This window comes from Trichoderma breve, chromosome 2 (assembly GCF_028502605.1).
Source record: "Trichoderma breve strain T069 chromosome 2, whole genome shotgun sequence".
In the NCBI taxonomy this organism is placed as follows: domain Eukaryota; kingdom Fungi; phylum Ascomycota; class Sordariomycetes; order Hypocreales; family Hypocreaceae; genus Trichoderma; species Trichoderma breve.
Window position 1 is genome coordinate 2270146 of NC_079233.1, and position 25743 is coordinate 2295888.

A 25743-nucleotide genomic window follows, 5' to 3' on the forward strand; every position below is an offset into this window, starting at 1 on the left:
ATGCCTCCGTGCATGCCCGTATCTGTTGTAGTAGGTGGTGATATTCGAAGCACTCGTACACCCAAATCGCCAAGTCTCCGAGTCTTGTCCGGCTCAAAAGGGGCCGAGAAGGGTCTTAGATAGCAACGGCTCGTCTTAGCTTCGTGGTTCGCTGGTTAGGGACTTTGCTTGTCAACGTGGGGCCGTTGAAGCGACGATACTGGCCGCTGCTAGTGTAGGTTCTTTTTTTTTTTCCCTACGGAAATCCCCATCTTATCTCTGCCCATTTCTTCCGTTTGGTGAGGTGATGTGAGGGGCGATAGGGTGTTCCGGCGCCTCCTCATCCTCCTTATTTCTTCGTATTGTCATTTCGTGCTTTAATTGAGAAACTGAAACGGTATCACCGCCTCTGTATCATCCGCACGACTACCACAATTACGACGCAGAGCACAAGCAATTCCGCTTCACCAAACAGAATCCCGGGATCCCGCGTCCGATAGTCGGGATGTCTTTTGGCGGCCGGCCTGCGTCGGCATGTGCCGGGTAAGCCACTAGTGGCGCCGGCTCCGGCGGAGACTCTCTCTAGCTTCGCGTCCAGAGCCCATTGAACAACTTTAGCACGAGTAATAGCAATGGCGAGGCAAAGACGTGGAACCCTTTGATTTTTTTTTCCGGGGCGCAAGTCGGAGTTTCGTAATGAATTAATTCTGCAGTGTTTCCCTTGCCTTGCCAGGGGAGCATATTTCCAATCATGACACCCGTCTGTTATCATTAGCTAATTGGCAGGGGAGAGGCTCCGTAGATGCCCCAGTTGCCCGGGCGTATGTACAAGTATCATTGGGTTCCATGCCTTGCTCTTGCTTGTGTTCCTTTCCTCTCTTTGAAAGACAGTGAGAAGCTGCTCTCCGCCTCTTCTTTCTTCCTTCACCATAAGCTGCTAGTTGTTTACTTTTCACATCATAGAGCTTCATCCAATATATCTATATCGTTCTTCGTTTAGATTCACCGTCTTAGAGGCTTCCTTACTCAAACATATCTTAATTTTTCCAATTCCAGCATCACAATCACAATGCCTGCCTCTGGTCCCGCATCAGCCAAGACAAAGTACAGCTTCACCGACGACTACAGCGAGGGAGCTCATCCCGACGTCCTCAATGCCCTGCTGCTGAGCAACAATACCCAAGAGGTTGGCTATGGCCGCGACACTTACAGCGAGACGGCCCGCGATCTGATCCGCCGCCACCTCGGCCGTGACGATGTTGGCATCTTCTTTGTGCCCAGCGGCACTTCGGCCAACGCAATCTCCATCGCCGCCTGTCTTCGACCCCATGAGGCCGTCATTGCCTGCAGCTCTGGACACATTGTGACCCGAGAGACGGGAGCTGTCGAAGCTAGCGGCCACAAAATCATCAATGTCGCTCCCGTGAACGGCAAGATGACTCCGGAAACCCTCACCAAGGCCCTCGACGACAACTGGCACTTCCCTCACATGGCGAAGCCTCGTCTCGTTTACATCTCCAACGCCACTGAGATTGGCACTATCTACACCAAGGTTGAGCTGACCGCCCTGAAGCGCATCTGTGAGGCCAATGGTCTCCTGCTCTTTGCCGACGGTGCTCGTATCGGCGCTGCCCTCACGTCCAGCATCAATGACCTGACCCTGCGAGATATGCTCGAGCTTACCGACATCTTCTGGATTGGAGGCACTAAAAACGGTGCTCTACTGGGCGAGGCCATCGTGGTCAAGGACACCAAGCTAGCGGAGGACTTTGAGTTCTTTGTCAAGCAGCGTGGTTCCCTGCTCGCCAAGGGTCGTATCATGGGTGTACAATTTGCAGAACTCTTCCGAGAGGACGACTGTCTCTACTTTAACCTCGCTCGACGAGCAAACCTGGCAGCTGAGAAGCTCTCCCGCTCCATTACTGGAGCTGGATATGAGCTCAACGCCAAAACGGAGACCAACCAAGTCTTTGCCGTACTGCCTCTTACTCTTGTCCATGCTCTTCAGCAGGAATTCTCATTCTATGTATGGGAGAAGTATGGAGAGTTCGCAGTGGTAAGACTCCTGACTACCTGGGCTACCGACCTCTCTCAGCTGGAGAGGTTTAATCAGATGGTGCTTAGCTGGAAGCCAGATGCAGAACAAAAGACACTTTAGGCATGTTTGACAAGTAGAGTATGGCGCAAACTTTCATCCTTTTTTTTTTCTGGGAAACGTTGGTGGGGTTGTAAGGTTGGGCACGCGGATTGCAATTTCAGCGAGAATGTTGATGCACGGTTATGGCGTTGAGGGCTATTGGGTATATTGAATATAGAAAACTTGGATCAACAATAATGAATACACAGCGGCTGACAATTTTGAGTTCTTGATGTTTTATTACATTTGCTATGTTGACCATTCAGTTCATCTGTATCAATCCAATTAAAGTATTGGCCAGCTACACAAAACTTGACACTATTTTAAACCATCCTTTCAGCTACGACTTATCAAGTTCAAAACGGAGCCAAATAAATACTCTCATGCTGTCTTGATAGTATTATACCACCAGGATATATGGATAACACTGATATTAATTGCTCTCAAAACACCTCTCGCGGAAATGCTGGAGGCAATCATTCCTGTGCTTCGATGTTAGAATACTACTAACAAATAGCAAACGCAATAATGTGAAACACTTGCCATGGGCCACTTTTCTCCTCCTCCGCATCCATTCACCCGAATCCCCGTAAAACATTCCAATTTACGGAGTAGTCTATCGTAGGATATGGGACAGGCGTGGGGAGGGACAAGGAGATCTAACACGTGGCATAGAGTCTCCTCCCCTGGTCGTTGGTCCCACGAGTAATGTTAGGTGATTGCAGGAAACTTTCCGAGTGAATTAAGCCTTCTGAGTTATCTCAGCATTTATTAATATAGGGGGCTTCTCTGAAGCGTATATAAAGAATACGTGATTTGCTTGTCTAAAATCTCATTTGAAGGAGTCGCAAGCAAGTATGCGAATATTATGTCGTCGCCCAATAAGTTCTCCACCTTTCTGCTCGTACAGTGTTACCAAATCTGAGACATGATGTAAAGAATTGTCTCAATCCATGGTGGACCAAGGCTTCCATTGTCTGACTGTCTCTGGATCGATCGGCCACAAAGATGAAGAGGAAGCCAATCACCATTGGCCGTGTCAGCGATCGCAAGCATTTGGAACTCGTTGTTTGTCATTGTGTACATGCTAGACCCGCTGTACTCCTGGTTTTGGAACGCTAAAAGAAATAAATTGGGGTGCTGAAAGAACGTCACCTTTTCAGCCAACAGTGTAGCGACGCGGGATGTGAAAATGTAGGAGCCAGTTAGCTAGGTAGCTCATTGAACCTGCACATGTTGAGAATCTGGGCGAATTAAATTGTGATAATAAGTATAAGCACATATAATTGTCTCTATTGGACTGCAAACGCTAAGTAGGAGTAACTAAAAGCAAAGAGTGAATTTCCCTTCTGGGCCACCATGGCACCAGATCTATTCCTCTATAAACATTTATCCGTCTATTCACACCTTGTAGTGTTGATGGTTTGCGCCTCGCAACTCATCAAAAAGCATTTTTGAGGATGAGGTATCATGTCGTAGATTTAAATCCAGTTTAGAAAAGAAGAGGTTGAAAAAGGTACCTCTTGATGCAAGATGAATGTAAAGTGTCGTATCTTCATTTAGTCGCTGGACTTGTGCATGCTGCCAGTGACATAGTTCTCAGCCCCGAGAGTGTTGATCGTTTCAACATCTTCCTCCGATAGTTCGAAGTCAAAGCTCTCAAGGTTGCTCTGGATTCGAGCAGGAGTCAAGCTCTTTGGTAGCACAACGTTTCCGCGAGAGGCATTCCAGTTAAGGAGGATCTGGGCGGGAGTCTTGCCGTATTTCTTGGCAATTGCATTGATAACGGGATCTTCAAGCTTGTTCCCCCGAGCCAGCGGAGAGTAAGCTTCAATCATAATGCCATGCTTGTTGCAGAGCTCGACAAGAGCTTCGCGCTGGCAGAATGGGTGGACCTCGACCTGGTTGACGGCAGGGATCACACGAGCATTCTCGAGCAAGTTCTCGATATGAGCGGCGCCAAAGTTGGAAACTCCAATGGATTTGACCTTGCCTAGTCTCTGAGCCGTCTCCAGGGCACGCCAGCTCTCTAGACGCTTCTCCTCATCTTCAGCGGGAGAGTGAATAAGATATAGATCCAAATACTCGAGGCCCATCTTGTCAAGAGAGGAGCAGAGTGCGTTAAAAGTGGCTTCATAGCCGTGGTCGGAGTCCCAGAGCTTGGAGCACACAAAGATTTCTTCACGAGGTGTGCCAGTCTTCTTCATCCAGCGGCGGATGGCCCGACCACAAGCTTCCTCGTTGGCATATCGGGCAGCAGAGTCAATGTGACGATATCCAGCATCAAGAGCGGCCGTGATGGCATCTTCAGTTTCCTGGCCGTTTGGAGCCTTGTAAACACCAAGGGCAACCTGAGGTATCATATTGCCATCATTGAGGGGGATGGAAGCAACTGATGATACAGAGCTGCTGTGAGACCGGGTCTGGACGATGGCTTTCTTGAGACTGGAGCGGCGCTCAGGGGAAGTCTCGGGGGTGATTGCAGAGGGAGCCATTGTGAATAAGGTTTAAGTTGTCTGAAGGGAAAATGTTTAATGAGAGATCTCACAGAAAGCTTATCGTGTAAGCTTGGAGAATGGCTGATGTTGAGAATGGAGAATCAAGGTGGGTTTGTGGAGGATTTACCAGCTCTTTAAATACTTGAGAAGCTGAGAATCATCTTGCTCCTTTCTTGTTGTACGTTGAATGCACATCTCTTCAGCTTACTCCGGCTGAAGGACGCAGACTCGCTTGTTGCCGGCCATCTAGCATTCTGTGAGCCCATCGGCGGCTTGGCAGCTCAGCAAGTACATGCGGTACATCTTCCTCTCCTGTCGATGCCAACACCGCCTCCGTCATTTCAAGACGGCTGTGGAGTTCAACATCCCCTGAAGAACGCCGTTTGCGAGTCGGCCCATTTGGAAACGAAGCTGAGCGGCGCCAAGATCCTCTGGAGGCATGTAACACGAGTAGATAGGTGGAGAGGACGCGATAACATAAACTGCGGCATTTTATCAGGTCTCCAGTGTTTTATTATCGTGTCTCCAGTAACTGTATAGAGGAAGATATGACAGCCTCGTGGAATGGACGAGTTCCGAAGCGTTATGACGACGGCTGTGGAGGCTGCGATGGATATATATATGGGTCGTGATGGATCGAAGGTGGCAGGTTGATCCATCTACAGGTACGAGAATCCTTGTTGAGAGATTCCCAGATTCCATCGCTCGCATGGGAAATAACATTCGATGTTGCTAGGTTTCCACTTGATGTCTATCAAATCGCGCCCTAACTGTGCTGCCCACGGGGATTTTTCTGCTTACAGCCAGAAGCACAAGCCAAAACAGCCACCGGGATAGCATCAAACTTTCCGTCTCTCATCCACATCGGGTGGAGCTTGACATTGGCTTCGATAGAACTGTTTCAGTTTTTTCGGTATTTGAACCCCGAGGTGAGGCGAATTTGAGGATTCTTTTTTGATGAAAGTACATGTTGGCTTCCAGGGGGAAAATCCATGTCTTTCGCTCAAAATGGTGGCCTGGTAACATGTTGGAAGGTTTGCAGAGATATTATCTTGTCTTACCTTTTTTTCCCATCAACTACCTACTATTTTCTTTCTTTTTTGCTTTAGTGTCTTATCAAGATCGGAACGAAAGATTCCCCGAACGACTGCTGCAATATTAAAAGAATGAGCCGCAGGTCAAAAAACGAAGCAGGAGTAGAGGTACAGCACGAGTTACAAATAACCTGACAGGTGGAATGAGAATGCCAAGACACATGTACAGTATACCGCACAAATCCACAGTTCACAGCATATTCACCGCTGAGATGAAGTGATCGACAGTACCAGCTTCAACGTCAACTGTGGACGAAGTGTACATGGCAAGTACTGCGTACATACACACATGTAGAGGGCCCACCAGCAACGTAGCAGCCAGACCATCCCACCGTTTATTATCGCAGGGATCGACAGCTGAAGGCTTCCGCCCAACACCTCTGCGCGCGCAAGGGGAACATAGCATGTACGAGTGCATACAGTACAACAAGGGGTAATGACAGAAATGCGGCGATTGCGCTAACCGAGAGCTGGGCGCCAGTGGCTGCCGTGCCGCTTCGGCTCAGCCAAGCCGGAGACAGGCGCCGAAGCCACGGACCTCAAGGGTGCCAGCCCCTGATACCCTGTTTAAGCCACTTGAGAAGATACCTTGAAAGGCAGCTGCTAAGCAACACGTCGTTGCTTTGTGCTTGTATCTTTCTCTACATATTTTCCTTCTCATTAAGCGTTTATTGTGATCAATGTCAGATAATGTGTACATCGATCCAGCTCTTACGGATCTTGAGTAACAAATAATTTGAGTCAAGACCGCACACAGTGCTGTGCTCCGTACAGCTCCGTGAACGAGTACGTACAGCATCTGCTAGTGTGTCAATGTGTCTCCATTCCACCTCCCGCCATCACATTGGCAGTCTTCTTTAGCAGATAACAAATCGTCAAATGGGATCCTCTCGCCGAAGATGGATCTCCTTCTGACGTCATTTTACCGCCAGATGTCACAGACCCCGGCCCTAGAATATCCATTTCCAAAGTTGCCCATGAAACGGGGCTGACCGCTGAATTTGTCTGATTCGGATTGGTGAATCCAGTCTCCTAATTGAATGGATCTGAATCGCCGACGCGATAAAGGTGGTAGGAGTTTGTGTATACCTGAATAGGCCTCCAATGTATAGCTGAGGTACAAGCACATGCAATTTTCCCTGCCTGCCCTTTGCAGCTGGTCCCCTGATGATTTCGGGTAGCTTCTTCAACGATCGCTGCGTCATATTGCAGGTCCCCTTGTCTCTGATAATACCGCGTCTATTAGTGTTGTACTTGTACCTAATACCGCCTGTGTAAGATATAGAACTCACGCTAGGCACTGGAGATCTGATATGTTAGTATTGAGATCGGTGGCATCCAGTGGGCCGAGTACACATTTTGCTGCAAATTTTCATCTCTTCTTACCCACCGCCCTCCACGTTTTCGAAATGAAGACCATTGAAAGTCATTGTATTTTCAGTGGACTCTGCGATGTCCACCCCCAGATTCATATCCCCAGATCAGCATGTCGATGAGACCAATTTTTCACAACGTCCGGGGTAATTGTTATTCTTCACAACTGCTGCTGGTGAGGCTATCACAGGTGTTCAGATGAAAAGATCAGCGGGTTCAAAGATACCGCCATAGATCAGCCGTAAATCTCTCGGGCACTTTGAGAAATTTTCCCTCTCCCCTGTTCAATCCAGTGCCCGTATGTGTACCAAGTACTGTAGTACTAGCTGTTGATACCGCCGCCAGGCTGATCTTGTGAATCAAATGGGAACAAGATCTACAGTATTCGCCGGGCTTGTGTCCGCCGTCACTTTCTGTGTGCCTTGGCAATCCCATATTTGACGACGTACGAGTAGGGACGACATAACAGGTATGGCGTTGGCGTCGGCCCCTGGTATGTACTTCTTTCTGCCTGACAAGACAAGTGCAGGGGTTGGATCCAGATGGAAACGGAGATTTGTGATTTTCTGCTTGCATGTCGCGACTTCATGATGGTGCCACGAGATAAGCAGGATGCCTGCCTGCCAAGGTTCGTATTGGGTACATGGAGGGCTAGTCGATGGCCCTCATTTTAGGTGTCGTTTTTGCCGCCCAGAAGTCTCCAATACCCCCAGGTACAAACTTGTTGAGGATGCAGAAAGGAAAGAAAAGGTGTCATCACCTGCTGTGTTGAGTCGTTCCTTCCGCTCAGATACGAGAGGGGCATGCGTGCGTTGATAACAAGCTAGGCTTCACGTAGAGACGTAATAGATGCTACTGAACTTCTACAGATACCACATCTCCGAATATTCTCACCTAAGCAGAATGTGATGTATGCATATCTTCGACATGCCTGCACCGTTACAACAGCGTGAGAAAAAAACCCTCCGCCTCGGGTGGATAGATATGGCGAGATTTGCTGCTTCACTCCTCTGTATATTGTGGAACTATTGCCGCTAGTTTTCCAACAAGTAGATGTCCGGCTACATTCGGTGACCGTGCTTGCCGCCATCTTGATGAATCCGACGGATCAATACTTCTCTTGACCAAGCGGAGAATAAGAGCAGACGCACGGCATTTACGATCCGAGTGCGTGTAGCATAAGAACTAAGAGGACTACATAAGCAAATAGGCATAAATCCCTTCATTCTATTGCAGGACTATCTTAGAAAGCCACGTTTCACGATGACTTGGACTTGTCAATCTTGGGATATTGATCATCCCTTAGGTAAGGAAACATTGGGACGAGTAGTGTCGATGTTTCTCAACCAGTTGATCCTTAGTAATATCTGCTTATGTTACAAACACGGGTTGTTGATTGAGAGTAATATCTCGGTCAATATGGCTCTCTACAGAGAGCTCTTTTCTCATCGGCAAATACAGCTGTTAAACCGAGGTCACGCCGCCGGCGTCCACTCTCTTCAGCTCTGTTCCCCTGCCGCTGTGATGTCAAACGGACCCGTATGCCTTGTTGGTGAACTGTGGTATTAGATGCAAATGAAAGGACATGTATCGTACTGAAAACAGGTTCGAAATTCACAGGTTGATATCGACGAAGCGTAGAGATGAAGGGAAAAGAGTGTGCGTGAAAGTTTGCTTAATCGTGTGATATATCTGAGTCCTGCAGCTTATGTCGTGGAACGGCGGCTTGGCCACGACGATTCAACAACTTATTTCTACTCTTCCAGCTACAGATAGTGTTTATGAACAAAATATGTCCAGGAATGAATCCTTGGTGACTTTCGTCGAAGATTGACTTCGTTTCCATACACCGATACTGTCTAACTCGACGCCTTCTAAGCATCGAAAACCATCATATTCAACGCGGAAACCGTCACATGGGATGTTTGAGGCTCGCCTAGCGTCGATGCGATCTTCTACGGCCGCCTTGATGACTCCGACGACGGTCCTCTCTGGAAGTACTGGTTATACGTTGCAGATTAGCAACATACTCAGTTGCAAAGATTTCTGAAACGGGCGCCCGATGAAGCCTACCTCCGCGGGTTCCTTCTTCTCGTATGTATGCCAATGCCATGCATGGCAGGTTTAAATCGTCTCCTGATATCCCAGCTCAGAGGTGTTCCCTAGTCCTTTGGAGCTAGCATGACGACATATTCCCGTGTGCTGTGTCCAAACAAGATCATATCTTTGTCTCGAAGTTCGAGATACCTACTATCAGGCACTTTCCCGTCATTCAGGATAGTCCCATTGGCGCTCTCTAGATCGATCAAATAAGGCTTCACCTTGCCAATCTTGTCGCCAAACTCGTTTCTCTTCTCGGTGTAGCGGAACTGTATCACGGCATGTTGTTTGCTAATGCTCGGGTGTTCCGCGGCGATGTCAACAACGGCCATTTCCCTTCCGACCAACCAGCAGCTCCTCGCGCTGAGCTCAATGGTATCAATAATGTCACCGCCCTTGAACACAAAGAGCTTCCATTGGTCGCGTGGGGGTGGCTTTCGCGCCTCTGCCGGCTCGTGGTACTTGAGTACGATTGAGGTGCCGTCCGCCTGAGCAACTGAGTTGGACATTGCAGCTAGCCGGCCAGTGGTTCCTATATTTGGCTTTTCTTTCGGCTTTTCGGGGTCTCCGCCTTCCTGCGTGGTGACTGCGAACGAGGCTTCTTGGGACGGCAGCGGTCCCGATCTCCTCACAGGGTCCTCTCGACGCCGAGTCAGCGCGCGACTGTCACGTTCTGAATCATCGTCTCTAGACCGATGCCGGCGTGGGCGCCGACGGCTGTTTGTTTCATCGGGTGAATGTCTGCGTCTTCCTTCACGGTCGCGACTATGATCTCGATGTCGATGCCGCCCACTGTCTCGATCTCGATCTCGATCTCGACTGCGGTTCCTCCGAGACGAATCTTCTGGAGTTCGCGACCGTCGTCGATCGCGATCTCTACGCCTTTCTCGGCCCTCGTCTCGGTCACGGCGGGATGCTTGTTGTTGATGTTAGCATCTGCAGTTGTTTGCATGCCTGGGAGCATCCTCACAATCGTCGTTCCTGTCTCGGTGTCGACGAGAAGAGCTGTATTCCTCTTTTGACGCCATGACTGGGCGCAATGGGATCGAAATAAGATCGGCGATATGCAGTAATTCAAGTAGGAATTAAAGGAGAGGCTGCTAAGTAGGTCGAATGAAGATGAATACCGATCGTAATCTAGCAAGGTGCAAGCAAGGTGCAAGAAGGAGGTTGTTGAAAATGCGTCGCGTATCGATAGCACATGCAGTTGCAGGGGGATGTCGCTGTAAGCCGGCGCAAGCCCTGTGGGGCCTCAGGTTGTATGTGCTTCAACAGCATACTTCACTTTGGGGAGCGGCAACCCTGCCAATGAATCAGCTCCCCTTTAAATCATCAAATCATAAGCACTTAAGGCACTGAAAAATACAGAGATATCAGTAGACTCAAAATAAGGCAGCGAAGCTAACAGATCAAGAGCAAGGTAGTGATTCTGAAAGAGCTAAACGAGTACCTAGGCAGTCTTAATTATCGATACATCAACTATTAACCTTGGATATCAGTCTCAATAATCTTTTTAACAGCCTCATCCACGCCCTTGACAATCACCGTCGGGTTCAAATCAAGTGCACCGCCCAAACCATCAATCCAGCCTAGATTGGGATTCCGGTTGACCCAGGCACTCCTCCAGCCCGCTGCCCTCGCACCAACAGCGTCAAAAGGATTAGAAGACACCAGCCATAAATTACCGGGCTGAGATTCTAGATTCACTACCTTGGCAAAGTGCTCATACGTCCGTCGATCAGGCTTGAACGCTCTAAGAGGGTCAACGCTGACAATCCGCGACGTTGGTAAGACAGAGCTGGACCTGGCTAGCGATGGCGAAGTGCTCAGCGACGAAGCGATCATTGATTCAGTGCCATTGGAAAAGACGTATGCCTCCACGGTAGGGGTCTTTGAGATGAGGTTGAGCGCTGCTTCGACCTCGGGGAATGCGTCTAGACCGTTGTATGCATTCATGATCATTTCTTCTTGCTCCGGTGACAGCTTCTCGCCGACCTCTGCAGTAGCATGCCTGAATGACCATCGAGTCAATTCGCTAAACGACTGATACATGCCTTGAAACACCATCATCAATATTCATCAGCAAATAATGGCCTCGTGCCTGTTTGCAGCGAATCTCTCGGAGTAAGACTCACCCATGCTGTTTATCCGCCATGTGTACTCCAACTGATACCGCCGCGCTTGCGTCGCAATTGTCTTAGCTTTTCCATCTCCAAACAGGCCAGCCAATGCCTTGACAATCGAGTCCGTGGATAGTATAGTCCCATAGAGGTCAAATGCGATGATGGTTGGAGCCATGGCTTCAGCTGTCCGGGGTAATATGCAACTAGTAGATGAATGCCGATGAGTCAGGCGGCAACGGATCTAGTACGCAGGGGATGCAAAGATTCGACAATGGATGCAATTGGCGAGAACAACAAGAATTGTAGAATGAAAATTTGCGACAGGATTCTGTAAGATTCCATCACATATGCCACTGCGTATGAGGGCGGTCTTTATGATGTTATATAAACTCTGTACCCCACGATTGCACCCCATCATCTGCAGAACAATTATCCGCAGTCCCAAACCGGCAATCGCTGATTCCCCAATCTATCTGGTGACCATCCAATCACGTCAGTATCTTGTAAACCACCAGCGCTTTTGCATAACCGAATTGCCGACCGATCCGACGACTGAGGAATCAATCTGAACAAAGCGACCATGTCAGACGAGGACAGCCTCAACTACCCGCTATTCCGTGATTGTCTCTCAGCCACCATTCTCCAGCCCGTCCCCGCGCCGGAGCCGAAACGCAGGCGGCGAGCCAAGGCGGGGCGCACATCTCCAACCCCGACTCCGGCCCCGGGTCCGGACCAGGATGCCGAAGAGCTCGCCGACTTCATTGATTACCTGGCCGATGGAATCTTTCAGAATCTTCCGCAGGATCTACAGGAGCTGGACTACCGCTCGTGGAGGGAATCTGAGGCACTACAGGCACAGTATTCCTTGCCATTGACACCAGACAGCCTGTCGAAGCTTGACTTGCCATCCTCCATCTGCGAGACTCTTATCACATACAGTCTCATAGCTCCGGACCCGACTCAACCTTCACATCTCCCGCCCACACCCGAAGCATTCCTGCTTCCCATCCTGACCGGATACCTCACCCCTCTTATTGAACCACCGCCAGCCACACCATCCACTCGCACAGACGCCTGTGAGCTTTGCGAGCGATCCTGGATCCCTCTGTCGTATCACCACCTCATTCCTCGATTTGTGCACGACAAAGCTGTAAAGCGCGGATGGCACCGCAAGGAAGATTTGCAAAATGTAGCGTGGCTTTGTGGTGCGTGCCATAGGTTTGTGCACCGGTTCAAGAATCATGAGGATCTGGCGAGGTATTATTATACAGTGGAGCTTTTGCTGGAGGAAGAAGAAGTCAGAAAGTTTGCAGAGTGGGTTGGGAGGTTGCGCTGGAAGGGCGGTAAGACGAGAAGTAAGAGGTATTAGACGTGGCGGAGGAAGATGTGACTCTTGAAGGGTTACGTGGCCTGCATCTATCCTAACCTCGAGGCAAGAGTAGGATGGGCTTTCGATATGTGCGAGCGTTATTTTCACCGATAGATCTCTTCTTTTAAATGACATTTGTCGAGCATTCAAGATGCCGCATCTAGGTCCGTATAACGTGCGAGTGAGAGAATGGAATAGTGTCGCTCATATGAGATTCGTGATCGGAATGTAGAGAAGACATATGCTAGTCGTATCTGTAATCATTAAGTTCGAAACCTCCTTTTTCTTGTATTATTTTGTCCTAACTGGAATGCTGCGACGTATGATCTCGCTCGTCGGGCAGTTTAATATAGTCGCCGCTTTTTCTGTACTCAGACACGATCACCTCCTTTGTCTGTATAATACCTCCAGTCGGTTTGCGCTTCGGGCCTCCGCTACTAGAAAACGTACTGCCGCCTATAGTTTCCATAGCAATTCGATCATCAGCCTTATCGCTGTCACCCTGCGCTTGTTCACGAGGGGTGGATTTTTCTCGCCGCCTCTTATTCCAGAATGAGTAGAGTGTCGGCGCATTGACGACAATAGCAGCTGTCAGGAGCTCAGTGCTAGCCCAAGTCGTACGGTTGACTTGGCTATATGGATGCGAAGAGTTGATTGGTAGTCTGATGATGGTAATAGCAATGATGAATATACCAAGTGTGAATAGTGCAAATAGCTGGGCTTTTCGAGCTAGCGGCGCCTTGAGTTTGAGGATAACCGGGATCGGGAGGACGATGAGCATAAAGTCTGTTACGATATTGAGAACACCAAGCACAATAAGCTGCATCTGGGCTTGCGCACAGGAGCCTGTATCAATGGTTAGATGAAGTACAGGAGCCTGATTACGGAGAATAGGCCTAGATCATACCTGGGTCAGGAAGAACCTGCCAGTAGAGGTGAAAGGGCTTGCACTCGCTAAAAGTAAAGACCTGAACAATCGTATAGGTGACGAAGAAGACAGAAAGATAGGACGCAAGAATCCATTTCTCATACGGTAAGTCGTGGATAAGTCGTCGATAGAGATCCAACAGCACAAGCTTCTGCAACCAAAGACTGTATTTGATCTCAATTGTTAATCCCCTGAAATCACACGCCAGATCTGGTAAAGGAGAGACTCCATGGAGCACACTGACTAGGAATTATAGAACACGCGATTAGCGATGGACAACTTGCTGCCGATCTCCCGCTGATAGATCTCCTTGGGGGTAAAGTGATGGTCCTGACGCTGGGCAGCAGTCATGTTATTCGTGCCCCAAGTCAAGACAACATGAATCATTCCAAGTCTGATCAGAGCGCACGCGGCAGCGGCCATGGTAAGACGGTCGCCTAGGTTGAAGTCTTGCCGAGCATTTTTCCTCCCCCAAAGCCTAATCCCCATGATGAGGAGTGCCAGGCAGCTGAATAACCAGTGGATAAGAAGTGTGGGATCCATGACGAGGCTGGCGTCGTTGCAAGCATCCTATTTCGTCGACCAGCGATCCCAATAATGCTTTGAGACGCAGCTTCTGAAAAAAAAAAAATTTACAATACTGTAAAGATTCAGGTGGGTGAACCTGCCATGTAAAGAAGTTGAGCACAGGTCCATCAGTTGATCATCAGCCGGGAGCGGGCTGCGGCACATTAAAAGAGTGGAGTGTCTGGCGATCAACAAGGACTCCTTGAGCATAAGAGGAGAAATTGCCTTTTCAAAAGATGATACCCTTCATACTAGCATCGGCAGCTGAGGTTACAGTCCTGCAAGGATCTTGTGCGTTTGAAGCGAGGTTATGGAGTATAATCATACTGATATCGCCACAAAGGGGATGGCTCTTGAACCTTGGAATCACGTAACTGCAACCGGGGGGAGAGGCGTATTTGACAGCTGAGCAAAACTCTTCCTGCTAGGGGTGCGGCGACAAAAATACGGTGCGTGGAGATAATTCCCCCGTATGAGTGGCCACGGAAGACTGGCATCAGCTTCCCCGCGATACCCGGGCCCTAAGAGAAACTATCTCGACTAGCCAACAACTCTAAGCATAAAAGAGTTCAACCAACCTAAGACGGGCCGTAGCCGTCCGTGATGGGTCGACCGACACAGTGTGTTTTGAAGCGTAGCCTCCATACTGGCTTCTCCGACTTAACGAAGCATATAGTCGATATTCATGACGATATTTTGGCCTATGCCGAGCCGAGTCAGTCAATTCAATGCAAGTGATGATACGTTTAGTCAGCATGAAATGTTTCGAATATACAAACAAGCTGGGTGTAAATGAATTCATGTTATTATGGTATACGGAGCAGGCAGGGTTAGCATTTATGTGCGCATGCCGTATAGGAGAGGGCTAGCACTAGCACTACAACCGTAGCACCACAGCTCGGCTTTTCAAAATGAACCGGCCCCAGGTCTCGTGTTAGCTGCGAGGAAACGGAAATGCAGATTTCAGGGATAAAACCAGCTGCGCGGAAGATTTCTCGGCGAACAGGGTGCCTGCATTCGGGAATCAAGGAGATTCTGTGGGTGTTGGCTTCCAGGATCTTTGCGCAATGCATTGATCACCAAGCGATTCTAATTTTGTAACAAGGAGAGGAGCGCATGTCCTACCGTAGCAGTAATAGAGGCGGTACTTGGTCTTCATCCGCACATTAGCAGCAGCTACAGCTTCGTACGAATATAAGGCGATAGAGCATAGTACGGTACTAACGTACGAAATAGTATAAGATGAACGCACTAAATAGGCGCGCTATTACCTAGGTAGTAAGAAGCCCGGTTGCACGAACTATCTCTTTGAAGTTTCCGCGGCATTGTAAAGTCGGTGTCGCAATTGTAAGCCCCGGATCCTCATCCCGGCACTTGGCTTGACCTGGTTTGGGGATGGCTACAGTGGCTGTTTCATGGTTAAACAATCCATCATTGAAACTGGAGCAGTCCATATGACCTAACAATGCGAGAAGTTACCATCTTGGTATAGTATGAAGTATCGATGGCTGGTAGTACTCACTATTGCATCGGGGAACTATCCATCGCAAATGCCTTCCCTCGATGTTGCGACGGAATGCCGGCACTGAAGCTATTACGGCCAAGGCCGGACGCATTGTGGGGGCATGGAGTCGAATCTTCCACCAACAGCTCTGTCGACATCGCCGCTTTGGGAAGACAAGGCAGGCCCATAGGGAGCCTGCCCAGCTTCGAGACCGCCATGCTAATGTAGACCTGGAAGGCCCCGGTCAAGGAAAGAGAGAGCAAGCCATGTCCCCGTCGAGGGAGGTCCAGCTTTCCTTCCCGCTCCCTTCTGTTCACCTCGGCCTTGGCTAGACGGATTCGCTTGCTTCCTTCCTTCTCCTGCACGGCCGCTACGACCGTCTCATTGTAGGTTTCTAGGCCGCCACACTCGCCTTTCCCACGTGGAATTCCCGCTCAATTGCAACCCTCACCGCGGCAACAGAAGCTCCGAGACGTTTGGAAGTCGCTGCTACTGCCTCTCCTCCCAGAAGTTACTCGTCCGGCCGTGTACAAGTAACCCGATCCCTCCATAACGACACCGACAGGCCGGTTCCCAATTGGAGATTCCAAGTCATCATTATGCGGTTCATCACAACTACCACGCTCTTGGCATCTATTCTGGGCCATGCTTATGCCGATGATGGTGCCAACAGCCTGTCAGCGGCTTCATCCGAAGTAGCGGCCATTCGTACCTTTTTCTACACTGGCGGAGGCTATGCAGACGATGGAGCTGGTGGGCACATCTATCGCGAGCAGATGTACGTTGAGAGGCTTCAGCCGGCCAAGGGAGTCAGCCGAGCAACGCCCATTGTCTTCATCCACGGCCAGGCCCAGACAGGCACAGTAAGCTGCTTACATTTCTGTATACATAATCATCATCTTGCATCTGCAACTCGTATTGCGGCACAGGCACTAGCTACTGCTGCTACTCTGCCGCTCCGAGCTGAGACGAAATCTTGTTTCTACTACGATATGCTAGCTTTGGCAACCGACCAACCCCTGTACGACGACAAGAGAATCTCGCTAATTCATGACTCGCCTGCATCTAGAATTTCCTAAACAAACCTGATGGCAGTCGAGGTTGGGCATCCCAGTTCCTCGACCAAGGATATGAAGTCTACCTCGTTGACCAGACGCTTCGAGCGCGTTCTCCATGGCAGCCCGCCTACATGGCAGCCTTGCCGTCCACGTACTCAGCTGAGATAATCGAGCAGCGTTTCACCGCCGTCCAAAACTACAATCTGTGGCCACAAGCCGCCTTGCACACGCAATGGCCAGGCAATGGCTCCATGGGCGATCCCATCTTTGACACTTTCTACAGCTCCAACGTCCAGTTCATTAACAACGCTGTCTACCAGCAGACCACGGTTCAGAATGCTGGTGCTGCGCTGTTGGACAAGATTGGGAAGCCCGTGATCCTCGTTGGCCACAGCCAGGGCGGCATAATGCCCATTGTCATTGCTGATGCTCGTCCCAAGCTCACCAAGGCTCTGATCCTGCTAGAGCCCACCGGGCCTCCTTTCCGAGAAGCCATCTTCAGCACCACTCCCGCTCGTGCCTGGGGACTGGCTGACATTAAGCTCACCTACTCACCCCCTGTCACCGCTCCCGCTGTGGACCTCGTGCAGCAGATCTATCCTGCTCCTGATCAGAACCATACCGATTGCGTGCTCCAGGCCTCTTCGCCAGCGCCACGACAGCTCTCGAATCTGGCTAGCAAGCCTATTCTGTTTGTTACTTCCGAATCATCCTATCACGCGCCTTATGACTACTGCACAGTAAACTACCTCAAGCAAGCGGGCTGCAATCAAACCACCCACCTTGAACTTGCAAAGGCGGGATTCCACGGTAACGGTCACATGTTTTTCATGGAAAAGAACAGTGACCAGATTCAGCAGACGATACAGAGTTGGATTGCCAAGCTGTCGTGAGCAATATCATGAAATATTTGTGGAGTATATTGCTTTGTGCTGTAAGACGTCATGAACATTCATGTCATGTTGAATAGACATTACTGCAACTTCTGCTATAAATTGACGTTATGAACATCAACGCTATGCGGCTGAGTCGTAGACCCCTAATGGCCTCTGAAAATCACACAAATGTCTAATCAGGAGTACGCATACATATATCTGGTGACAGAGACAACGTAAAACAAAAGCTAAAAGAGTACAATTATACGGCGTATTTGAAATGGCTTGCAATGAACTTTGTGGTAAATTTCTTTGGCTCCCCCGCTCTTGTGCTCTCTCGTCCAAATAACCCCCCCTTCTAGTCCACCCAAAAACCCAGTCCCACGCTCAGCTAGCCAACTCATCAATTATATAACACCATTAGAGCGGTATTCAGCATCCGCTCCCCTCCGCCATCTCCATTTGTGTGTGTATGTGCTCGTTGTAGTCATGGTTTTGGGCTCGTCATTTTCATGACACGATGGGCATGCTAACTGGATCGGTTCTTCACCCTTTAGCTTTCCCCCTATACAGCCTCCCCCCTGCCTCTCTGTCCCTCCTTAATTTGCCCATATCTTGACGGTCATGTCGACACTACCCGTCGCAATAACACAGCGTATTTGCGCATCGGATATATCTAATGCAGCAGCCGCCGCTCTTCTAGATGCGTTGTCGTTATCATTATTCGCTGTGCCGTTACCCGTAGGGGTATCTTTGGGCTTCGCTGGAGCCCATCTCAGAGAGGTGATGAAGTGCTCGTGGGCACTGGACAATGTTCTCACGCACTTTCCGTCTTGGCTGAGGTCCCAGCATCGCAGCGACTTGTCGTCTGCTACGGAAAGCAGATACTTGCCTCCAGGATGAAACATGACGCCTGAGACCCAGTTGTCGTGACCGACCAGGGTCTTAATACAGTTACCTCTGGCATCCCACAGCTTGATTGTCTTGTCTCTTGACCCAGTTGCCATGAACTCTGATGTACTGGTCGCTGGTGGAGGCTTCTTTAGGCCCGCTAAAGCAGCCAGATGCTCATACGCGGCAGGGGGTGCAAAAGCACAGCAGCCGACGACGTGCTCGTGGCCTATCAGAGTGACTTTTGTCTCGGGGTTTGCAACTGTGAGTTCCCACAGCCTGCCAGTATGATCACCACCTGTAGACAGGAGGTAGTTTCCGTCGAGGGATGGGCACACATCTCGCACCCAACCCGCATGCCCGTTCAGTGTCTTTACGCAATATCCCGTGTTGGCGTCCCAAATCTTAAGCGTCTTGTCGCCGCATCCGCTGACGAGCATGTTGCCTGAGGAGAAAAATCCAGTGCCGCCAGAGGGGATGAAGCGTACTGCGCTGACGCTGTGTTCATGGCCTGAGAGCGTGCGTATGTTCTTATACCCGTCTGCCGGGTCCCATAGCTTAATCGTCGTGTCGGAGCTGCACGAAGCCAGCAGGATGCCGGTCTTGGGGCCGCCGTAGTCGAGGTCTAAAACTGGTCTTGTGTGTCCCTTGATTGTCTGCTCCAGATCACCGAGCTCCCAGTCCCAGACCTTGATGGTGCAGTCCTCGGAGCCTGAGGCTATCGACGTAAATCTTGGGTGGAAGGCAACACAGGTGACAGACGCCCGATGCGATTCGAGTGTATGTCGTGAGGGGGCTTTCGGAAGCCAGGAAGCGGGGTCCTTGTTTTTCTGTGAGAGCGACGAGGGTGTCGCGTTGTCAACCTCGGACTGAAGCTCCGCGTTTCGAGTCTCAAGGTCCATAATCTGGGGTCGCAACGCCTGTTAGACAGCCGTCGGGTAAGCGCTGGGCAGCCAAGGTGAACGGACATGCCTTTTTCTGTAGCCGGACAATACTCGTCCATTTCTTCTCTAGCAGAGTCTCATATTTCTTGGTCATCGCCGCATCGAACACGTCTTCCCCAAGGTCGAGTTCCTCCCTGAGCACTGTGGCGGTATTCGCGAGGTTGTTCGCCGCGAGATACGCTATAATCGACTTGTGCCTACACAGAAGCCTCATAGTTAGCAAAGGCCGCTCTGGCGTCTGATGTCTTTTGTCTCAAGCTTCTCTCTCCCGTCGTCCTGTGCCCCTCCGCCACCCTTGTAAACAGTGGCCATATACCTACAGCTCCTCGGCCTGCCGGGCGGGCAGTGTTCGACTCATGGTGACGGTGTTTGGGGTGCGCCTCTGGCCACGCGTCAGCCTTGCGCAGCTCTAGACAATGGGCTAGAAGCCGCACTCGACGCTCGACATGAATTGGTTGGGCGCGTTTCGAGGAACTACCTAGGCGGTCTGGGCGAAGGTGGGATGGTGGTTTAGCCGTTCAAGTGGGAACTCGTGGCGGCGACTTGGTGCTGGCGCAGCTACGAAGCTCTGGGAAACAGGCGGTAAAATCCGAGGAGGACGTAGGAGAGGGAAATTGAATCTCGCCGAGATCAATCCCCAGATTCAATTGTCGCCAATAAGGAATTGCGGATGCATGTACTTGTACTGTGCTTTTGAATTCATGGCCTTGATTCACGTGACCCGAGTCCCAGCCCAATGATTATGGTGCATCTTGAATGATCTCAAGTGGGCTCTTTAGCTTAGCTAGAATGCCGCTTCCTTGTTACGATATAATATGCGCGAGTAAACAGTGCCCCGATTTTCAGTAGGTAGGTTCAGCTGCCTTTAAATCAGCTTTGCTTCATATTTTCGACGCAAGTTCATCGTCAGGTTATTGAACTCATGCTCTCGCCAAATAGCTGTACGAGGCTGTTTCAATCCCCCTTGTAATTCTATATCCTTATATCCAGTCCGACTCTCTAAATTCATAGTAGCATCAATATCTCCGCAAGTTCCACCCATATCAGAACGCCAGACCATGTACACCACCATATGTGAGGGGCCAAAATTCCCTCCTTGACCCGGGTATCTTTTATTTACCGCCAACCAGCCTCTTCCACGCGTGTGCTGGGCTTGTCGATCGACCAGTTCTGTTACCTAGACCTTCTACTCCATCTCCTGTTGTTGCCCTCACTTGTGTGAATCGTGTACCAGCAAAGCCTCGTGGTCCCGTTTGGAATCCCTTGGCGCTTCAACCATCTCACCCTCCTCTTCTGGCACCGAAACCAAGACGTGATCGCTGGTGTAGCTCATGGTCTGCGATACACTTGACCCTCTTGAGCGGGAATGGATAGCGCCGATTGCTGTCAATGAATCTCCCAAGGGCGTGTCGCTGGGAGGACTTGAGGAGGTAGGGTCGAATTTATAGCCGCCCGAAGTCTTGCGAACCATGTATTCGTCAAATTGCGTATCTCTCTCGTGGCTATAGCGCCTCGGCCTTTGCTCCACTGGTGGGATGAGGGTTGGGTTCGAGAGGGATCTCCCGAGAGATCCAATGCTGAGACGCTCTGATCCAAGCGATCCCCGCTTGTCCGTCGAGGTTCGCAATCCGGTCCGGCTTGAAAACGAAGAGTATGGTGTGTCGCCATCCAGTCCATCGTTGAAGCCGTATGGCTTGACGTTGACAGGGTGAGAGTAATCGTCATACTTGGACAGCCGACGATACGCCATGATGGCATAAATGGCAAGCGAAATGGCAATGACCCTATCCACCTGTCAGCTTTACAAATTCATGACTCTGCTGCTGTACAAATTGCCTACAGTAACAAGGCGTCCATGCCAAGGCCAACCAGGGAATAACGAGCATCGCTTCGTTGCACATATATGACTACGTCGAGAGCGAGGATGGCAGATGCGCATGCCAATTTGACGACGTGCGTGAATAGCATTGTCCATGGAGTCAGCGACTCAGAAAAGTATCTGGCGATCTCGAAGATGGTGCAAAGCGCGACGACGGATGACAGTGCGACATTGGTAGCTTCCCAGCTTCGAATCATCAACATCATATATCGTTTTGGATCTCCAGGGTATATGGACTCACACATATTCGATGACAGGGGCTTTACCAGCCTTGTCTCGGGCTTCAAAGTGATGGATAGTGTCGCCAAGTCTCCATGAGAAGAGTCCCAGCATTCCAAATGCCAATGTCAGCTGCAATGACCAGGCTGGGGCAAGAAGCAGCAATCGCCATTTTGCACGCTGGAACTGTGCTTGCGCTCTGTGGCTGGCCATGATTGACGTGCAGCTTATAGCTCCTCTATTTGAACGTTTCAACCTATGGTTGGAGATGCAGAAAAGCAGAAGAATTGTCGAGGCCAGCTGTTGTCTATTAGGGCATGTCCGTCAAATGATGGATGCTTTGCTTGAGTATGGTAGGGCTGTTTAGGCTCGCAGGTCAGCAGCTTTGGGTCCTCAAGTCTCTTGCGATAGGCGGGCTACCACCATTTTATTTATTGATCGATTATTTATTTAATCATCTTAAACCTCATCAAGTCTGCCCTGCGGCCCAGCCCCAGCTCCCACTCATTCGAGCCATAACAAGGCGCAAATCCCCACCCACAATATCAGAGACCGCTTGTTTGAAGACGCTAGACGTGGCTAGCCGAGCCGCCCACGGCGCCTCATCCGTCCACCAGACAAGATGGTGACTGAGCCACCGCCGTCTCACGAACCAGGGAAGGACTTTAGGATTTGTCTACGGACTTGGCAGCCTATTATGTGGACACCTAAACGCGCGGGGGACCGGGGCTTTTTGCGGCTGAGAACAGGAGCTGAGCCTGCTTCTCTCTATTGGAGACACTAGGGATTATCCTGTGCCACGACAAGTCAAATAACGCAGCCCCAAGCTTCAATGCCCTCGCCAACGAAGCGAAGAGCTGCATGAGCCCGAACCCATTCACACGCAGATGTGCTTGCTGGGTGGGCTCCAGCTGGTACGAGTACAGAGTAATATTCCTCACGGACTTTAGGAGGACATCACGCCATTGGTAACAAGGCGTAAGCGCACCTATTCTGTCTCGTCCGAGTCTCGTCCGTCCTCTGCTCAACGGAGCTCGCTATGGAGCAGAGAAGCGTGAGATTCTATTTTTGCCTAATCGAAGTTGCCGGGCGACCCAAGGGTTAAAGCGATCGTCCGCATTCGGTTTCAACAGTCGAGGGAATGTTTACTGGACCAATTGCATGTATGTCAGCATTTAAGCTGCGCGGGTTGCAGAGTCTCAATGGAGCCAAATTTTCGAGATCGAACCCACCACTTGGATCCGGCACCCAGGCTGACATGACACCCTTGCGGGCTATTTTGGGCACCCAAAGTGGAGTCGTTCAGCTCATGGTTGAGCCTTGATTGGCAACAGAAATCCAGACAGGCGGTGGAAAAGCTCGCAAGTTAGGCGTCTAGTTTCTCACACGGATGAGTCCCTGTACGGGGTGCATCGCTACAGGCAATACTTGTACACGTAGTATTGGGTATTGAGTATTTACAAAGCAACACAGGATGTATTTGTGATGCCAACGCCAACTACCAACAGCAATGTCATATGAGAATCCTCCAGACTATATTCCATACAGGCATCTGCTGGAGCACAGGTGATATGCCTGGAAATGAAACTGCTCTTGGAACTGTTAGATGTCGTCCACCTTTCACGATATAGATGCAAGGCACTCCCTAGTAATTTGGCATTTACATCCGGGTATCTTCACATCCGTTGAGTTTTTCTATTATATGAGAATATAATCTGTTTACAAATACACAGTATACGGCGTTTAGATCGCGAGTACTCCATACTCGGTTGCCAGCGGATTTACAGCCATCACACCGAAGTACTACCTAGTAGTAATGTTCCTGAGATATAGGTATGTATGTACATGGCACACACCCAAGATCCGCTGCGGCCATCCGCTTAATCTTCCGCTTAAGTGTGCTCAGCCACAGCACATTGCTCCGGAACTGGTTTCTATTGGAGTCGCTCTAAATTAATTTGTTGTTTCTTATTCCCGTTGGATCGACGATAGTAATCACTAAATACTATTCTTAAACTGAGAAAGGTGGATACTGACACCGATGTTGCGGCTCTGCTTACCGTGGCCGATGGGTATGAAGTCCGTACTTGACTTCTGCTGGAGTTCCATAACGCGTCTACGACGTCTCGTCACGAGATTTATGAAATAGCCGCCCAAATATATGAAGAAAAATAACGGCACACCCCTGACGAGGTGCGCCGCTGTATTGAAATATTGTTCACACCCTAAGAATAACTATTCACTCCCCCCAAGTGTACATTCGTTGGCTCTCCTTGCACATTCCCCTTCCTTTTCCTTAACAAAGCGATATACGCATATTACCAATGCACCCTAACTGTATCCCAACCCTAAAATGATTCGTTTGATGTTGTTGCATGATGTCCAAGCCCTTTAGTTGGGAGCGACGTAGACGTCCTCGGCCTTGAAGGGAATCACATTGCCAGAGGCGTCTGTCATGGCAGGGACGTTGGCAGGGATGTTGTTGGAAACAACGTCACGCTTAGCAATGCCTATGTAGGAGTTAGAATTCGGATTCATATACCGAGAACCTATATAAAGGATATATTTTGTCTAGCAGGGTGTCAAGGCTGACATACCTGCGGGGGCGGCGGCAACGGCAACGGCGGCCAGGGCAAAAACGGTCATGATAGAGAACTGCATTTTGAATGATGGAAATATGCTTTTTATCTCAAAAAGAGAAAAGGATCGAGAAGAAGAAAGAAGCGATTGAAAGTCGACCGGCGACAAGAGTCAAGAAGATAGAACCGAAAGAAAGTAACACGAGGAGTGAGTGAAGGATGCTTGAAAGGAATGAAGAAGGAAAAAAGAGACAATCACGAAAAGGAGGGCAGACGGACGTTATTTGTACGAGGTCGCGCTCTTGCTACGAAACATGTCAAACGCACTACGCTCCTTGTCATCGGCAAGACGGAAGCATCTCAAACACGGGCGATGTGAGGCCCGAAACAACAGCCTCCAAAGCACAGCGACACTTGGACCCCGTCCAATCTAGACTGTGGGCAAACACCACTGGCAGCCTTGAACAGCGGCAACGTGGGGAGGCGCTGCTGGAATTGCAACGCAACGAAAGTATGGAGAGCAGGGTATTGAAGCATGAATTTGCGGTGGAATTTGTTTCGATCAGAGCCTTGACGGAGAAAGGGGGCAGCGGACCTGAAACGCAGGCGTGCTTCAGGATCCCTCATCCGGGGCCTGGCCAGGGCCAAAATTAGCAAAGAGGGCGATTTGCGCCAGCGCGTAGTGAGAATTCCGGTTACAAAAATGATGAATTAGGGAAGAAGAAGGAAACAGAATGCGGGTTGATGGGGTTTCAGTGAGTATGAGGCGACGAATCTGAGAAATGAAGCTGGGAGTTTTTGTTGTAAGCCACAGCATGCCAGAATCAAATCCCGATTGACTGTGTTTACATAGTAACGATACTCCATACACGGCGACCAATTCAGGAGCAGGAAATGTATGTTGTAAAAAGAATCTTGATAAATATGAAAGAGTGAAAGAAAATAAACTAAAATGTAATGAAAGAATATATGTAACAGCATGATGCTGTACTAGAAGTTTTTCCAGCAGCAATCACAAGCATGAGAGGAACCTTGCCAACAGCCACATACCCCCGTTGCCCCGTCTGAATTTGTTTGTTGCTGACACCTGTGGAGAGACAGATGAATCGCTGCATGGGCCAAATCAGACATAGAATACTTTGGTAGATTAACAAATGCACTTCTTAAAAAGCCATGCACTTCATATTGCCGGTGCCAAGATAACAAACAGGACGAAAATCATCTCCTAGCCACGGGCGATTGAAACGCAAGTCGAAACAGAAACAGAAACCAACGGAGCATCACTCCCCGCAGTTGGTTTAGTGCGGCACTTGATGTCAAATACTACATGCGCCACACAATCCGTGCGCTGCGCCTCATCCTCCTCTCTGGCTTGCGTGGCTAGTGCTCGGAATATCTCGTCATGCAAGGCACTCGGACTCTAACAGGAATCCTTCGACTCCTCTTCCGCAACCAACCTTGGATTCCTGTTCAGCCACCTCAGCCAGGCATCGCGGGGTATTTCAGTCAGTCCAGGTGGGGGTGCTTGCTCGGGAAGAGCGCCAGCACCGCCAGCCGGTTTCCGAAGTCCTGAATCACGAACTCATTCCCCCGTTTGCATGTGCTTCTACTTCCCCGCCTTGTCT

General features: G+C 49.9%; 9 protein-coding genes across 9 annotated transcripts; 3 read left to right on the forward strand and 6 right to left on the reverse strand.

The window, feature by feature from the left end:
- Positions 1–1048: 1048 nt before the first annotated feature.
- Positions 1049–2137, forward strand: T069G_02918 (beta-eliminating lyase domain-containing protein; the record flags this gene model as incomplete). The annotated part of the gene is made up of 1 exon (XM_056170128.1): positions 1049–2137. One exon carries the CDS (start codon positions 1049–1051, stop codon positions 2135–2137), a length of 1089 nt encoding a protein of 362 aa, XP_056031020.1.
- A 1538-nt stretch (positions 2138–3675) lies between these two features.
- Positions 3676–4611, reverse strand: T069G_02919 (aldo/keto reductase family domain-containing protein; the record flags this gene model as incomplete). Its single annotated transcript, XM_056170129.1, has 1 exon — positions 3676–4611. The coding sequence occupies one exon, from the start codon at positions 4609–4611 to the stop codon at positions 3676–3678; it is 936 nt and encodes a 311-aa protein (XP_056031021.1).
- Positions 4612–9244: 4633 nt separating this feature from the next.
- Positions 9245–10210, reverse strand: T069G_02920 (FHA domain-containing protein; the record flags this gene model as incomplete). Its single annotated transcript, XM_056170130.1, has 3 exons — positions 9245–9933; positions 9976–10098; positions 10153–10210. The coding sequence occupies 3 exons, from the start codon at positions 10208–10210 to the stop codon at positions 9245–9247; spliced, it is 870 nt and encodes a 289-aa protein (XP_056031022.1).
- Positions 10211–10664: 454 nt separating this feature from the next.
- T069G_02921 (uncharacterized protein) lies at positions 10665–11480 on the reverse strand (the record flags this gene model as incomplete). Its single annotated transcript, XM_056170131.1, has 2 exons — positions 10665–11236; positions 11318–11480. 2 exons carry the CDS (start codon positions 11478–11480, stop codon positions 10665–10667), a joined length of 735 nt encoding a protein of 244 aa, XP_056031023.1.
- Positions 11481–11885: 405 nt separating this feature from the next.
- Positions 11886–12674, forward strand: T069G_02922 (uncharacterized protein; the record flags this gene model as incomplete). The annotated part of the gene is made up of 1 exon (XM_056170132.1): positions 11886–12674. The coding sequence occupies one exon, from the start codon at positions 11886–11888 to the stop codon at positions 12672–12674; it is 789 nt and encodes a 262-aa protein (XP_056031024.1).
- A 301-nt stretch (positions 12675–12975) lies between these two features.
- Positions 12976–14025, reverse strand: T069G_02923 (uncharacterized protein; the record flags this gene model as incomplete). Its single annotated transcript, XM_056170133.1, has 4 exons — positions 12976–13520; positions 13582–13628; positions 13707–13766; positions 13847–14025. 4 exons carry the CDS (start codon positions 14023–14025, stop codon positions 12976–12978), a joined length of 831 nt encoding a protein of 276 aa, XP_056031025.1.
- A 2247-nt stretch (positions 14026–16272) lies between these two features.
- Positions 16273–17624, forward strand: T069G_02924 (alpha/beta hydrolase family domain-containing protein; the record flags this gene model as incomplete). The annotated part of the gene is made up of 2 exons (XM_056170134.1): positions 16273–16536; positions 16743–17624. The coding sequence occupies 2 exons, from the start codon at positions 16273–16275 to the stop codon at positions 17622–17624; spliced, it is 1146 nt and encodes a 381-aa protein (XP_056031026.1).
- Positions 17625–18205: 581 nt separating this feature from the next.
- On the reverse strand, positions 18206–19799 carry T069G_02925 (WD domain, g-beta repeat domain-containing protein; the record flags this gene model as incomplete). Its single annotated transcript, XM_056170135.1, has 4 exons — positions 18206–18726; positions 18793–19402; positions 19470–19638; positions 19762–19799. 4 exons carry the CDS (start codon positions 19797–19799, stop codon positions 18206–18208), a joined length of 1338 nt encoding a protein of 445 aa, XP_056031027.1.
- Positions 19800–20651: 852 nt separating this feature from the next.
- On the reverse strand, positions 20652–21752 carry T069G_02926 (uncharacterized protein; the record flags this gene model as incomplete). Its single annotated transcript, XM_056170136.1, has 3 exons — positions 20652–21225; positions 21282–21506; positions 21562–21752. 3 exons carry the CDS (start codon positions 21750–21752, stop codon positions 20652–20654), a joined length of 990 nt encoding a protein of 329 aa, XP_056031028.1.
- Positions 21753–25743: the final 3991 nt, after the last annotated feature.